Genomic DNA, 16365 nt, shown 5'->3' with positions numbered 1-16365 from the left:
TGGGCGGTTCACAAAAATTAAAACCATAATAAAACAACCAACAGGTGAAAAACACAAATACAAAATACAATATAAAAAGCACAACCAGGATAAAACCACGCAGCAAAATTGATATAAGGTTAAAATACAGAGTTAAAACAGTATAATTTAAGTTAAACATTAAGTGTTAAAATACTGAGTGAATAAAAAGGTCTTCAGCTGGCGACGAAAGGAATACAGTGTAGGCGCCAGGCGGACATCTCTGGGGAGCTCATTCCACAACCGGGGTGCCACAGCGGAGAAAGCCCTCCTTTTGCTCACTCTGATTTAAATGTAGCCTTTAAAGGCACAATCCTACGCCTGCTTAGACCAAAAAAAAAAAAAAAGTCCTACAAAGCCCATCATCCCCAGCCAGCATTGCCAAGGATGAAGGACGATGGGAGTTGTTAGCCCCCCAAATCTGGAGGGTTGGAAATTGCCCATCCTGCTTTAAATGTAGCCTTGAAAGGCGCAATCTTTATGCACGCTTAGACAAGGTGTGTGGGGGGGAAGTCCTACAATTCCCAGCATGACCCAGCCAGTTTTGCTGGCTGGGGCATGCTGGGAGTTGTAGGACTTTTAGTGCTGTAACAAATGTGCTGTAACAAATCACCCAGCCTCTCCTCGCCGCTCTTGCTCTGCCAGCAGATGGCGCCCTTTCCAAGCGCGGCTCTTGCTCCCGGGAGCTCCGGAGGCGAAGAGGTTTGCAGCGCGGCAGGAGTTGGAGGAGGAGGAGGAAGAGGAGGAGGAGGAGCAAATGAGAGCAGGAACTGCAATGCCCTTGCAGCTTCGGAAAGGCATTTTTAAAAGCAAAAAAACAGGCATCCTAATTTCGCCTCTGGATTTGGAAAGCACCTCCCTGCGCCATGCCGTGGCCCTTGCTGCTGCTGAAGAGGGCGCAACGCGGCTTGCCTCTTCTGCCTCGGAGAAGACCTCTTGATCCCCGCAGGATCGTGGGCAAGTGGCTCTGTGTTTTGCCTCTATCCCCCCCGTCCAACACCACCAACACCCATTTTATATCCCCTTCCTGTTTTCGGACCCCTGTTAAAACAATGCCCCTGATGATGATGTTGTTATTAGATTTAAAATGAAAAGGAGGACAGGGCTCCTGTATCTTTAACAGTTGCATAGAAAAGGGAATTTCAGCAGGTGTTATTTGTATATATGGAGAACCTGGTGAAATTCCTTCATCACCACAGTTAAAGCTGCAGGAGCTATACTAGAGTGAGCAGATTTAAAAGAGGGCAGGGCTCCTGCAGCTTTAACTGTGGTGATGAAGAGGGAATTTCACCAGGTTCCCCATATATACAAATGACACCTGCAGAAATTCCCTTATCAATACAACTGTTAAAGATACAGGAGCCCTGTCCTCCTTTTCATAGGAGCAGCCTCGTCTGTAGTATGAAAACCATTTAAAAAGTCTTAAAGCCCCTTAAAGACTAACAGTGTTTTATTATTAAGGCATGAGCTTCCGTCGGCTAAACCCACTTCGTAAGGTACCACCAGGCCTGGATTAAGATGTGCTGAGTCCCTAAACCACGTCAAGATTCAGAGGCCCCATGACATAAAAATATAAAGAGAAAAAAAGTATTGCATTATAATAGGAAGGGTACCACCCAGCGTTAGGGGGTGCTTGCAAAAGTGTTAGATAGCTTCCTCTGAAGATGGGTGCAAAAGCACTAATAAAATAAGTTGGACTTCTTTTAAACTGGCTTTAGTTTGCGCTTGTGGCCTCCAATACTAAAAGCTGTGTTGTTGCGCTTTCTTTATATAAGGCAACTCTGCTGTAAATCACACCAGTCCTTCCAATACCTTTAAGCCAAAACTATTTCAATTAGTCCACAACTTACTTATCTCCAACATATTTAGAGGCCTGTCATAATATGAGGCTCTGAGCCATGGTTTACTTGGCTCGTTTCTAAACCAGGCATTAGGTGACATAGATTATTATTATTGTTTCCTTTCTGGCAGTGTTTTGAGGCTGCTTTTGTACGTTTCTTTTCATAGGTTTTAAAATGTATATGTTTTAAATTTTGTAAGGCTGCCTTGAGGCCCAGTATTGGGCAAAAGGTGGGATACAAATAAATATAATAATAATAAACATTTTAAACAAAAGCAAAGTTAGTTATGCTAGTCCATGAGAAAGACAGCAAGAATCTACATGTCTGCCAGAATCTGCACATCTTTATTAGAACCAAACCGAATTCCACCAAACTGTGCAAGCTTTGGAGTTCTGCAGAACTGTTCGTCAGGTGAGAGGGTGGAAAATGCACCAAGCCTGACAAAGCGTTCTGGAGAACTTAAAAGCTTGCCCATTTTTGTTTAGCATTACAGTAATCCTTGTCCATGTCTGCGCAGAAGTAAAGCCCTGCTGACTTCAATAAGATTTGCTCGCAGGTAACTGTGTATAGGATTGGAGCCTAAGGCTGGTAGAATGGCCAGATGGTTGGACAGGCTTTGGATTCAAATCCTCATTCATTGTTACAACTTCTTTGGTAAACTTGGACCAGGTGTATCCCAAACTACATCACAGGGTTGTTTTGAGGATAAAAAGGGAGGACACCTTGAGGTCTTTGAAGGAATGACAGAATAATCAATTTATATCTTTTTGTATTTATTTTATTTTTGTATAGGCTACTCTTCGGGGTTAACCCATCCCAAGGCAGCTAACAACTCCACAATAACATACTGCAAACCATAACATCACCATCCAAAACACACTGACACAGCCTTCCCCAACCTGGTGACCTCTAGATATTTTGGACTACGACTCCCATCGCTTGACCACAATGCTGGAGCTGTTGAGAACTCTCGTCTAAAGCATTGGGAAGTCACTGGATTGGGGAAGGTTACACAAACCCATGGAAAAAGATTGTCGCAACTGCAGAGAAGCAATAGAAAAATATATAAATAAACAGCAAAACAATAAAGCGATTGAAAAAACAGACAGTCCTCTCATTAGTAGCTAAAACTAGCAGAACTTAAATAAACACCAAACATCAATGTCTATTTAAAACAGTTTGGAATAAAGAAGGATGCAATCCTATGCATGTTTTGACAGGAAAAAGCCCTACATCTCCCAGAATTCCCCAACCAGCGTGGGGCAATGAACCCAGCTTCACTAACAAACCATGATTCTTTAACCACGAAGAGAACCCATGCTTTGAGTTGTATACTGTGGGTTGTTTGTGTTTAACCATGGTTTGTTAACAGGGCTGGGTTCACACCACATGAGTCAACAATAACCCACGGTTGACAGACAACCCACACTCAACCCATGATTTAGCTTGTCGTGTTGTGCGAACCTGGTCTTACTCAGTTCTCCTACGTCATGCTTCTAATTGGGGCTGTTGTTTCCTCAGGTCAAGGATGCCGACTCTGCCATACCGGCCAGCCCTCCGCCACCGAGAGCCCCACGGAAGAAGAGAAATATTACCCCCTGTATCCAGGACACATCCCTACCAGCCCTCTGCAGAAAGGCCTGCTGGCAGCCGGCTCAGCGTTCATGGCTCTCTACAACCCCTACCGACACGGTGAGCAGCGGGCCGCCATTTTGTGGAAGCTGTGAGCTTGGCTGCATGGTTGGCTCCTTGCAGGGGCAGCCTGCCCGTGTGAGCGAACTAGGCGGTCGTCTCAGGCACCAAATTCAAGGGTGGGAGAATATAAATTTTAAAAAAACATACACACAGATGAAATAACCAAGATCTCGGTATTTCAGTTCCCATGTGTGTGTGCAGAGAATGTGACCAAAGCTGTGGAGGTGAATGAGAGACCGATTGGGCCTGGTGCGGCCAAGTCAGGCCGCCTTTGGGACCTGGGTCTCCCTCAGGTGACGCGGGATATTATTATTTATTTATTTAATAAGTCATTTGTATCCCGCCTTATATCATTGGGGTCTCAGGGCGGCGAACAGATAAAATCAAACCGCAGAAAACAATGTACGCAGCTAAAAACGTATTAAACCATTCACAAGCTACTAAACCCAGTAGAAAATGTAAAAGCAGTAAAAACAATTAAAACTATAGGCAGCTTTAGGCAAATTTAGCCCTCCAAGGCTTTGATTAAAAGCCACATTTTTACTTGTTGCCGAAACGATAATTCATAACTCTTCTCTATGTCAAGCTTATATTTAGTCTCTTTTCTATAATGTGAGGAAAGTCTTTGACAAATACTGCTTTGCCTTTAGCTAGTTTCAGCTGGCATGTGGATTTTTCTGCTATGGCTATTTGCCATAATTCCATATACCACGATTTCAGTGTTAGAAGTGGTGCAATTCCCCAACTTTTGGCTATGACTCTTCATGGAAGCTTATTGATCATGTGGTTTCCCAGTAAATGGTTCGGTTCAGACAACACGTTAGTCAATGCAGTGTGAAAATGCCACTCAACGGCTGAGCTTGCAGGGGGTCCTCCCCACACAACATGTTCTAACTCCACTGTTGTGTGACTGTGGGCTACCGTGGAGTTGAGTAAAATCGATCGTGACGTTTGATTGATAGTTCCTCCACCCTCTCTCCTCCCCCAGGCCTCCCAATGGTATCCCATCAGCCATTGCTGCAAAAAAAACAAAAAAACAATTCCAGCAGCTCTCCTAGAGTGGCACTCACTCCTTTCGCCGCTCTTGCCAGGGAACTCTGTAGCCAGTGGGAAAAGTCAACACTATGGAAAACTCCACGGAGCCCGCCACACAACAGTTGTGCAGGAACTCTCCTCTGCACAGCGTGGATATTTTGCATGGAGTGTTCCCCCCAAAGTCTCCACAGTTGCGTGGAGTTTTCCTGCCAGACGGGGTAAAAACTTCACCGTGGAGTTCTAAAAACACCGATGAGAAATGTGTTGTCTGAAAACTGGCCAATAACTGAAGCTGCTTGAGATTTGAGCACTGTTGGAGGAGCCCTCCTCTGTGTCCCACCAACACAAGACATACATTATGGTGGGACAGGGCCTTCTCTGTTGTAGCACCCGGTTGTGGAATGCCCTTCCCTTGGAGACCTGACTGGCACCAATGTTGGCTTTGTTTCGGCACCGAGTTAAAATGTGGCTTTTTATCAAAGCCTTTGAGGACTAAATTTGTCTCAAAACTGCACATAGTTTCAATTGTTTTTGTTGCTTTTAAATTTTCTATTGGTTTTAACTCATTAAAAATGTAATATGTTTTTAGCTGTGTGCATTCTGTATTGTTTTATACTGGACCTGTTCAGAAGACACCTTAAACCATGGCTTTAACCACAATGATTAAGCCAGAAAGCTGGGCTGTGTTCAGAAGACACCTTAAACCATGGCTTTAACCACAGCGAATAATGCAAAAAGCCTTATTCACTGTGGTTAAAGCCATGGTTTAAGGTGTCTTCTGAATGGGCCCACTGCCGGAGGAGACGCGTCACCTTGACAGTCTTTCAGCATTCAAGAAAGCTATAAAGACTGATCTCTTCCGGCAGGCCTATCCAGTGGAATTTTAAGATGTTTTTAAAATGTTTTTAGGATGCTTTTTAGGATGTTTTTAACAATGTATATTATGTTTTAATCGAGTATTATGTATTTTATCATTTATTGTTGTTCAAAATGGAGAGGTGGGCAAGAAATAAATTTATTATTATTATTATTATTATCATTATTGAATTGATTTTATCTGTATGCTGCCCTGAGATCCCAATGATATAGGGCGGATACAAATGTTTTAATGAATGAATGAATGAATGAATGAATCTCCCTGGGTGGTATACACTACATTAAAAACATACAGTTCAAACATTAAAACAAAAAGTCAAGCAGCACAAAATAAAAGCGAGATAAAACCAGCATGTGTATTGTTCAGTATTGCCCATTCTCTCTTCGGCTGCCTTCCAATTCACTTCAGAATCCAATATAAACTTCTCCTGTTGACCTTCAAAGCTTTTCACGGTCTAGCTCCTTCCTATCTCTCCTCTCTCATCTCACACTATTGCCCCGCTCGTGCTCTTCGCTCCTCTGATGCCATGCTTCTCGCCTGCCCAAGGGCCTCTACTTCCCTTGCTCGGCTTCGTCCATTTTCGTCTGCTGCCCCTTACGCCTGGAACGCTCTTCCAGAACATTTGAGAACTACAAGTTCAACCGCAGCTTTTAAAGCTCAACTAAAAACTTTTCTTTTTCCTAAAGCTTTTAAAACTTGATGTTGTGCAGACTTCTACTGTTACTTTCTACTGTTAGTTTTACCCTACCCTGTGCCTGCTTACCCTACCCTGTACCTGTTGGCATTCTCTTCCCCTCCTTATTGTTTTACTATGATTTTATTAGATTGTAAGCCTATGCGGCAGGGTCTTGCTATTTACTGTTTTACTCTGTACAGCACCATGTACATTGATGGTGCTATATAAATAAATAATAATAATAATAATAATAATAATAATAATAATAATAATAATAATCTTTTCAGATATGGTGGCTGTCCTTGGGGAAACGACGGGATACCTCGCTCTGCGGAAACTCCGGGAGAAGATGAGAACTGACCCTGAGGGATATCGGATCCTACAGTGTGTGAACGTGTTTTTTCTTAGCCTGTAGCCAACAGAAGATCTTGTTACAGGGATCGGTACTCTTTGGGGTCAAAAATCTATTCATAATCAAGGTCACCTCTGTAGATTAAGTTACCTCTTAACACGCTTTTGAACTGTCCCTTTCTTCTAAGGGATATTAAAGTTGCAATTGAAAATACACTTACTAGGGAGTACAGTGTAGTGGGGCTTGCTTCTGAGCAAACATGCATAGAATTGCACTGTAAGGCAGCAATTGCATGCTCACTTACGTGTGACTAAAGTCCATTGAAATACTTTACCTGTGACTAAAGTCCATCGAAGCGGAGTAAGAATTTGACAGTGGGAGGGAAATATATTAGCAGAAAAAGATTGTTAAACATACATTGGAAACTACTTAGGTGAGAATGATATCTCTTTAACACCTGTGCGCTCTTATTTGTGCCTGGATCCCACTGGACTGCGTGGGGCTTACTTCTGAGTAGACATACGCAGGCTTGCAAAGTAAAAGAGCAAGTAAAGCTAAGTTAAGGCCTGGCGTATTTTTTTAAAAGAAGCAATAGGAAGGACCCCTTTTCAGTCCCGCGGATTGCAGCAGTAGGGACTGAAGAATGCATTCAATTCTGTTGGGATTCCTCAGATGGATCGTGGCCTGTATTTCTAAGCTGCTGGGCCTGTTCAGGCAATACGCTAAGCCATGGTTAGTCCGCTAACCCTTTTGCAGCAAAGGGTTCGTGAGCGTGTTTAAACCATGGTTACATAGCCACCATGGTCAGGAATGGGTCACACAACATGCTAAGCCTTAATGTTTAGCTCAAAATATCCACCGTGGCTTAGCGTGTCGTCAGTGGGGGGTTCTTCATCACGGGCTGAGCCAACCATGCGCCATCAATTTCCCTTGCAGAGAGCGGCCTCGGATCCGTCTCTCCACTCTGGACATCGCCGGACTTCAGGCGCTTCCGGATGGAACCTTTGGCCGGGAATATGTTCGTTTTTTGGATGATAATGTGAGTACGGCACAAAAGACAAGGGCGCCTGGAAGGGTTTCTCCCACATGACCTTGAGAATCTCCATTTTCATTTTCAAAACAAAACAGCATGTTTCTAGTCCTCATGGGGGTGAGGAAATCCTGAAAATGCTAAAAGCCTAAAAAGTGGGTAAGAGAAAGACAAAACCTATGGGAAGAACATTTGCATCCAAACAGTTTACACTAGAGGGAATTATGGTTGCGATCGTGAATGCGCTTACTAGTGAGTAAACCTTATTGCACATACTTACTTCTGAGTAAGCATGCAGAGAATTGCCTGCTTACTTGGTAATAAAGTCCCATCCAGACGGCTTGTCTGTCTGGAACAGTAAACGGGAAGGACTTCACGCTGCAACATTTTCTCGCTGGTCCCATTTGTTATCGACCTAGTCTTTGATTATGGACCAGTTTTCATTTGGTTTCTTCGTTTCATGTAAGCACCCCGGTTGGATTGTGGGGTGTTCCTTTCCTTTCCCATGGCATCCAATCCCATGGGCACAAACATATTGGAGGTGCTAGTCGTTGAAACACTAACAGTGAAATAGAGCCTCCATGCTCAGGGGCAGTCTATCTCCAAACTCCAGTTGCTTGGGGGAAGAGAGGGAGAGGGGCTGTTCTTACCTTCGTGAGTTGCTTGTGAGCCACTGGTGTCCTCTGCAAAGTGGCAAAAGGCCACTGTGCAAAAACAGGATGCTAGATTTAATCAGCCTTCCCCAACTTGGTGCCTTCAGCCATGTTGGCCGGGAATTCTGGGAGTTGTAGTCCCAACACACCTGGAGGGCGTCAGGTTGGGGAAGTCTTTCTTAAATGGACTAATCCAGCATGGCTCTTCCTATGTTCCTTTTAACGGCAAGCTGATGGGAATGATTTAGTGATGATGCCTCCTGTTAGGAAGGCAATTAGCAGAGAAAATGAAAAGGCAGAACAGAATGAGCATTTACCAGCCCTACACTCACGCAAGGGCTATCTTAGAATAAGAAGGGGACCACACTCTTCTTTAGTGACGAAAAGGTAAATATCTATGATGCAGGTACAGTGTAGCGTTTCAAAAGGAGTTTGTTCTATTCATTTCTTTGTGCTTTATAGCATTGGTAGGAAGGGGGAGGAAGGGGAGGAGGAAATCACAGGAAACCACACTGTTGGCTATAGAGTTCCCAAGGCTAGCTATACCCAAATTCCCATGAACTAACTGCAACACTGCCCCCTTCCTGTAACAACTTGCAGTCAAAGTTCCAACATTCCCAGCACTTTCCCAGTTGGGTCCTTTGTCCATCCAACCTATGTCGTTTAACCGGAGATCCCGGGGATCTCAATGAGCCTTCCTTCTTTTCCTACTGGCAGAGGGTTTCCCCAGACACGAGGATGCCTGCCAAGTTTGTAGATGACGAAGAACTGGCCTACGTGGTCCAGCGGTACCGAGAAGTCCACGATTTGATGCACACCCTCCTTGGCATGCCCACCAACATGCTAGGTGAGTTTCCCTAACCCACAACACATGCCCAGCATGGGCCACCACCGTTTTAAACATGCTATTTTGTGACATGCAAACCTGGACACCGTGGGTTGATCGTGGGTTAAGCAAACCACAGTTAACCTAAGAACTAATCGTAGGTTAACCTAAAAAGTAATCTGTCCTCTCAACCAGTTCAGAAATTTGGGATTACCCTCAGAGGCAGGAGTGGTGGACGTCTTTTGGCCCAAGGAGCGAGTTCGATTTCTGAGAAGCTTTTTGGGGGGTGGGGGGCGTGTTCGAATAGTGGGCGGGGCCAAAGGCTGTGTGCGGTATAGCCACGCTCACGTTTATTGTTTTATTGAAATCCATTACTCGATTTCTAAAAGTTGTGCTATTACTACAATGTAACACTGGTGGCTCGTTGGAAGTGTATGAAAAGTTTAAAGGAGTATAAAATATTCCAACAGTTCAGTTGACAATATCTAATAACATTCTATACCCGGGAAGCAACCCGTACACACAATTCGAGAGACACAGATGTGTGATCCTTGCTTTTCTTTTTTGGCCTGATTAGGAAGCGCCGGGTTGTGGCACCCAACAGGCGCAACGTGTACTGATGTGATCGTTGCATCAAGGCCGGAAGGCTGCTCCCTTTTCACCTACTTTCACAACCCAAACCGCGGCCACCCCATTGATCTGGAGGCAGATGAAGTTCCCATGTCACTCTTAAAATACCGCTGGGGAACGTAGGGTGTGGAGGAATGGGGGAGTGGCAGTCCTGCTATGTAATAAGGGTGGATAAAAATCAATGGTTTTTTAAAAGAAATTAAAAAACTGATTTTTTTTTTATTTAAATCGGTTTTTTTTTTAAATCGGATTTTTTTAAAAATAAAATGCTTTTTGAAGAAAAATCTATCTAAAGAGTTTTCTATTTAAGATTCATTATAGTCCAAAGGTTATTCATCATGAAATAAGGATTCGTTTTTAATTATGTAGCATGAGGCTGTATATTCATGCAGTGTTTACATTTTTGGGGTAAATGAATTCCATTCATCCATTCACCATGTCATGCTCTTCCAGAGTTTTCTGTAGGATTATTGGGCAATTTTTCCTATCTAGAAGATATGATCACAGATGCTTGGTTTTACAGTTCTCAAAACTGCAAATTTGTGTCTGCAGAGATCACAGTCCCATTGTGCCTTTGCAAATCTATGTACACAGAATCAACCCCTTTACCTCTTAAGTGCTAAGTTTCAAAAAAATCATACAATCATAGAATAGCAGAGTTGGAAGGGGCCTACAAGGCCATCGAATCCAACCCCCTGCTCAATGCAGGAATCCACCCTAAAGCATCCCTGACAGGTGGTTGTCCAGCTGCCTCTTGAAGGCCTCTAGTGTGGGAGAGCCCACAACCTCCCTAGGTAACTGATTCCATTGTCGTACTGCTCTAATAGTCAGGAAGTTTTTCCTGATGTCCAGCTGGAATCTGGCTTCCTATAACTTCAGCCCGTTATTCTGTGTCCTGCACTCTGGGAGGATCGAGAAGAGATCCTGGCCCTCCTCTGTGTGACAACCTTTGAAGTATTTGAAGAGGGCTCTCATGTCTCCCCTCAATCTTCTCTTCTCCAGGCTAAACATGCCCAGTTCTTTCAGTCTCTCCTCATGTTTGCATTCTCCTTCCCTCTTTATTGTTTACTACAACTTATTAGATTGTAAGCCTATGCGGCAGGGTCTTGCTATTTACTGTGTTATCTGTACAGCACCATGTACATTGATGGTGCTATATAAATAAATAAATAAATAAATAAATAAATAAATAAATAAATAAATAATAGAGCTTTGTTTCCAGACCCCTGATCATCCTGGTTTCCCTCCTCTGAACACGCTCCAGCTTGTCTGCGTCCTTCTTGGATTGTGGAGCCCAGAACTGGACGTAATACTCTAGAGGAGGCCTAACCAGGGCCGAATAGAGAGGAACCAGGACCTCACGTGATCTGAAATCAATGAATAGAGTGCACTTTTGGGGGGTGGGGAGGCAGTCACATGATTAAATCAAGTCTTTCTGAGTACTGATTTAAATCTTGATTTAAATCAAATCCACCCTGTGTGCAATCCACCCTGACCCTGAAACAAGCGTGTCCTAGGTCCACCCCAGGGAGAGAATGAATCACTCTTGGCTTTGCTCTTTATCTGTTCTTCCGCAGCAGCGGCAAAAGCCTGACTCATGTTACAGAAGGGCTTTGCAAAGCCCTGCCAGGCGCTGGAGCTCTGGTGGCTATTTTTAGGTCGGTTGGAGGCTGAGACACCTGACCCTCTGCACAAATTGGCTTCCCCTGGCCAGCTCCGGAGGAGTTCAGCCGTGCAAAGTGGAGAAGCAGAAGCCCTTGGGTTCCTTGCTTCTTACTTTCATCCACCATTTCTCCACGCGGTGCCCTCTGCGGATCTTGGATTACAAGTCCCATCATCATCATTTATTTATTATTTATTTGTATCCTGCTTTTTCCCAATACTGGGACTCAAGGCGGCTTTATAAAATTGAAACATATTGAGTTTAAACATATAAATGGAAATATACAAAAGTTATAAAACATATAATTAAGCTGTAATATTAAAACATTTTTTTAAAAAAGGTCTGGAAAGTAGCAGAAACGACCAAGTTAACTGAATATGGCTCTTCTGAGAGATGGAAGCCCTAAAACTGCTCATTTTCCCAATGCCTGGCAGTCTTTCATTCTATGAGAGATAGAAATAATTTAGACATCGATACGTAAAACTCTTTCTCCCTGTTATAGCCTGACCAAAGGGCGAAGTTTACGAATGTACTCTCTATAACCTCTGCAATCAGCACCACTTCATATCTTTGTTAATTTCCAAATCTATTGATGTTAAATGCTATTGGTTTTTTAAAAGTTATTATTAATTTTGAAAGATAATCAACCCCCATCCTGGCTTCTTTGGACTCTCACTTAAAGATTTGCTATCGGATGTGAACGAAAGATGTAAAGACTCCGATTTGATTGCAAGAACTCCTACAGTTAAACTCTAGTAATATTCTAGTCTCCCAGCTGTTTTGGCTTGGTGGGGGTGGGGTGGGGTTGGATTCTGCATATGAAACATCTAATGTATAATATATATAAATGTAAAAATGTATATATTTATTTATTTTTTAAATCGTGAAAAAAATAAAAGGCAAATGACAATACAAAATCCAGTGCATTAACGGAGGTCCAGAGTATTCCCAAAGGCCTGCCGGAACAAAGTTTTTGCCTGCTTCCGAAAGCCCATCAAGGAGGGAGCCAGCCTAGCCTCCCCGGAAAGGGAGTTCCAGAGCCTTGGAGCAGCCACCGAGAAGGCCCTCTCCCAGGCGTGCCTGTAAAGATGGCAGGACTGACAGAAGGGCTTCCTCTGAACATATGGAGATGAAGGGATCTGTAGTTGAGGATGTTTGGAGGGCACTGGGCTGGGGAAGGGTTGCTTTGTTTTTAGATGACGGCTGCATGGGAGATATATCAGGCACTGTCTTAGAAGAGGCATCCCTTCCTATGTATGAGACAGAAAGGAGAATGCCTCTTCTCAGAGGTTGCCTGACACCTGTGGATTTGCCAGTACTTACCTTAAATATAACATCCTTTGCCTCATTATTTACAGGTGCTTTTTTGATTGGCCAAAAGACTTTCAGTCTGTTAATCTAATTAATTGACTCATAGAATAGTAGAGTTGGAAGGGGCCTAAAAGGCCATCTAGTCCAACCCCCCGCTTAATGCAGGAATCCACCCTAAAGCATCCCTGACAGATGGCTGTCCAGCTGCCTCTTGAACGCCTCAAGTGTGCGAGAGCCCACAACCTCCCTAGGTAACTGATTCCATTGTCGTACTGCTCTAACAGTCAGGAAGTTTTTCCTGATGTCCAGCCGGAATCTGACTTCCTGTAACTTGAGCCCATTATTCCACGTCCTGCACTCTGGGATGATCGAGAAGGCATCCTGGCCCTCCTCTGTGTGACTCAATGTTGCAGCCTTAGTTTTTTATTCTTCTTATTTGCCAAGGTGACAAGAAAGTAGATCTCCAGATGTTTTCGACTCTCAGCATTTCTAACCATTGGTCATGCTGGCAGAGTCCTCTGGCAGTTGAAGTCCAAAACATCTGGGAATCTGTCCTCTGCCCACCCTTGCTTACAAGGTCTGTGTACTAATTACTATTCAAGTCTTTGCTAAGGCTTAATGTAGTCGAAATGGCACACCCCATGCAAAACGGGATATCAGCAGTCTCAGGGTAATCCTGAAGCTTGCAAAAGTAAACAAACTTTTTTAAAAAAAAACTTAGGAGGGTGACCCCAAAAAACCCCCAGTGGGGACTGAGTGTGTGCAGTCCGCAAAGAATTCTTTTGGGGTGGGGGATGGAAACCAGGTGGGAGGGGGAATGGAATGGAGTGGCTGGAAAAGGAGGACAATGGAAGAGACACAGATATAAAAAGGGTAGAGAGAACTATCTCATTGTCTGGATAAGTCATTTCTTCATTCATATTGAGAAAATGAGGGGGAATGGGGGTGGTGGAGAAAGGAATGGAGTGATCAGAATCAAAAGCACTTCACACTGCAACATGTTTTTGCAGGGCCTCACTTGTGCAATAAAGGTCAGTATCGTAACATCCCTGAAAGCAATTATGTGTAACACCTGGCCCTTATGGGTTGGGAGAAATGTGGTAACTGTTTCTACAACGTTGAGGGCTTATTTTCCAATGGATCAACACCACCTCCATCATGAAATTCTGGTTGCGCCAGCCATCCCAAACTCTAGCCACATGGTTAATCAGGATTTCCCTCTAATTAGAGACAGAGATTTGATTTTCTTGCATCTCCTGTTGCTTCTTCTCAGGGGAGGTTGTGGTAAAATGGTTTGAGGCGGTCCAGACCGGTCTTCCCATGTGCATTCTGGGAGCAGTGTTTGGCCCTATCCGTCTGAACGCCAGGTATGTTGAGAAGCCTATGAATGTAATTTGCATGTAAACGTGTCTCAAAATAAAGAGCCAGGGCAGCATAGATAAATATTTAATTTTATTTGTATATATTTTAATCATTTTTTAAATTTTATTTCAAATATTTCTAGGCCGTCTTTCAGGGCAAAAGGCACTTGAGACTGAGAGATTTGGACTGTTTCCCTCAAAGAGTTTCCTCAAATTAATTTACTCTTACATCTGGATATGCAGAAAAGGGGCGACGGAAATTATCAAGGGGTTGGGGCACCTTTCCTGTGAGGAGAAGCTGAAAACCTTTGGAGCACAGGAAAAAAGACAGTTAAGGAGGTGCTTAGAAAAGAAGCTTAGAAAACCATGTGCAGTGTGGAAACAATTGATAGGGAGAGAGCAGGGCCGGCCCTATCGTGAGGCAGAATGAGGCGGCTGTCTCAGGCAGCAGATGCTGGGGGTGAGGCAGGGAGCCATGTTGAGCCCTTGTTGGAGGATAGAGCTGTGTGTGCCCTGCCGCCATCTTGCTGCCCCTCAGGAATAGTGGAAGATGCTCAACAGTGTTGGAGTAAGATTCAGCTGCCACTCTGGTCAACTTCTAGACGTGGAATGAGAGGAGATGCCATGTTGTCTTCTCCTCAGGCGGCAAAATGACCCGGGGAGTTCCTCTCTCATCCAACTACATCTCAGGGTTGCCCAATTGATGCAAAACAACAGAACAGGATGGTATATTGATTGACTTGATTTGAACCCTGCCTTTCTACAAAGGAAAATAGCACTTGAGGTGGCTTACAATTATTATTATTATTATTATTATTATTATTATTATTATTATTATTATTATTACATTGATATCCTGCCTTTTCTCATCTTGCAAGGAACCCAAGGCTGCTTACATGGTCCTCCTCTTCTCCATTTTATCTTCACAACAACCCTGTGAGGTAGGTTAGGCTGAGCGTTAACAACTGACCTGCAGTCACCCAGTGAGCTTCGTGGCTGAGAGGAGACTCGAACCCTTGTCGGGACGATAAAATGGAGAGCAGGGAGGACCCTGTAAATCACTGCGGGTTCCTTGCAAGAGGGGAAAAAATGCAGGATTGAAATGCAATAAATAAAGTAAATCAATAAAAAGAAGAGGTACGGGGGCTTTGAAACGTTCGTTTCCCTGACCCTCTTTCTTCCCCCTCCATCTAGGAATCTTCGTATCCTGACCACGGAACTCATTCCATGGGCCGTTCGGAGCGGGAGCAGCGCCAACTGTATCTTGAACATCTATTACGAGGAGCGCTGGGATCAGACGGTGGAGAACCTTCGTAACGAAATCGGCATTTTGCCGCCCCCAGTGATTGAAGTCTGAGTCCGTGCCAGGGAAAAGAACGGCAGCCTCACCAGGCCGGCCCAGCGGCCGCTGGAACCCTTGGAAGTCCAACACCACTTATGCTGGATCAGCTGGGGGCATCCCTGGTCCTGCCAACTGAAAGATGTATGAATCCGTCAGCAACGGCTGATGTTTTTGCTTCCCCAAAATCAGAGACACAATCTCAAGGCAAGATGAGCGTAATTTAAAAAACAAAATCCGCTCAGCAATAAAGGCAGTACCAATGACAGCCGTGAAAACTGGGGAAAAACCCAGCAGAAATACAAAAACTAAGCACTCCCACAAATTGCTGGTCGTACCTGGCTTTACTTTAGGCTAGCCTTGATGGGCGTGAGTAAACTAACGTATTTCTTCGATTGTAAGACGCACACTAATTTCAGTACCACCAACAGAAAAAAAAAGCTTTGATTCTAAGAATAATAATCGCACCCGCAATTCTGAGACGCACCCCGTTTTTAGAGATGTTTATATGGGGGGAAAAGTGCATCTTAGAATCGAAGAAATACAGTAAATTGCCTGGTGGTCCTTAGCTCATTTCCCCTTCCAATGACCCTGCAAGGTAGGTTTCGGACATTGTGGCTTCACAGGCCAGGAACGGAAGCTGAGTGTAACTAGCTAGGCCGGGGCTGCCCAGGGAGGCCTGGAAGATCTGAGATTTGAACCCGGGCTGCACCAGGGTCTGGGTGCTTACTCCGTTGTGTTTCCAGCTCTGTGTCACTGTGGGTTGCTGCCACTTTTGAAACAATTGGGAGTCATGTCTCCTACAAACCATCTAGCAGATGCTGATCTAATCTTTCGCCCAATTGGGCTAGATTCCCTAGATGGCCAGGGCTGTTGCGTCCTTAAGCGTTTCCCTCCCATGAAGGGAATAATGAGGGCAAGGCACCATCTCCATCAGGGATACAGGTGCACAGCCAAGGCCTTCGCAAACAACCACCGCTTCTGCAAGAGACCCGAACTTTATCCCAGCCTAAATCCCTGATGCACGCGAGGCGCTGAAGGTGGTCGGTCGTCTTTTG

The 16365-nt window shown here is 44.3% G+C and overlaps 1 protein-coding gene across 1 annotated transcript; it reads left to right on the top strand.

Annotated features, from left to right (window-relative positions):
* The first annotated feature begins 844 nt into the window (after window positions 1-844).
* On the top strand, window positions 845-15809 carry COQ4 (coenzyme Q4). Its single transcript, XM_063144585.1, has 7 exons — window positions 845-975; window positions 3381-3551; window positions 6430-6526; window positions 7431-7533; window positions 8895-9024; window positions 13881-13974; window positions 15163-15809. The coding sequence occupies exons 1-7, from the start codon at window positions 885-887 to the stop codon at window positions 15323-15325; spliced, it is 849 nt and encodes a 282-aa protein (XP_063000655.1). The 5' UTR covers window positions 845-884; the 3' UTR covers window positions 15326-15809.
* Window positions 15810-16365: the final 556 nt, after the last annotated feature.

Source organism: Elgaria multicarinata, chromosome 19 (genome assembly GCF_023053635.1).
Source record: "Elgaria multicarinata webbii isolate HBS135686 ecotype San Diego chromosome 19, rElgMul1.1.pri, whole genome shotgun sequence".
Classification (NCBI taxonomy): domain Eukaryota; kingdom Metazoa; phylum Chordata; class Lepidosauria; order Squamata; family Anguidae; genus Elgaria; species Elgaria multicarinata.
The sequence above is the reverse complement of the archived record's forward strand: the minus strand, read 5'-3'. Positions and strand labels throughout refer to the sequence as shown.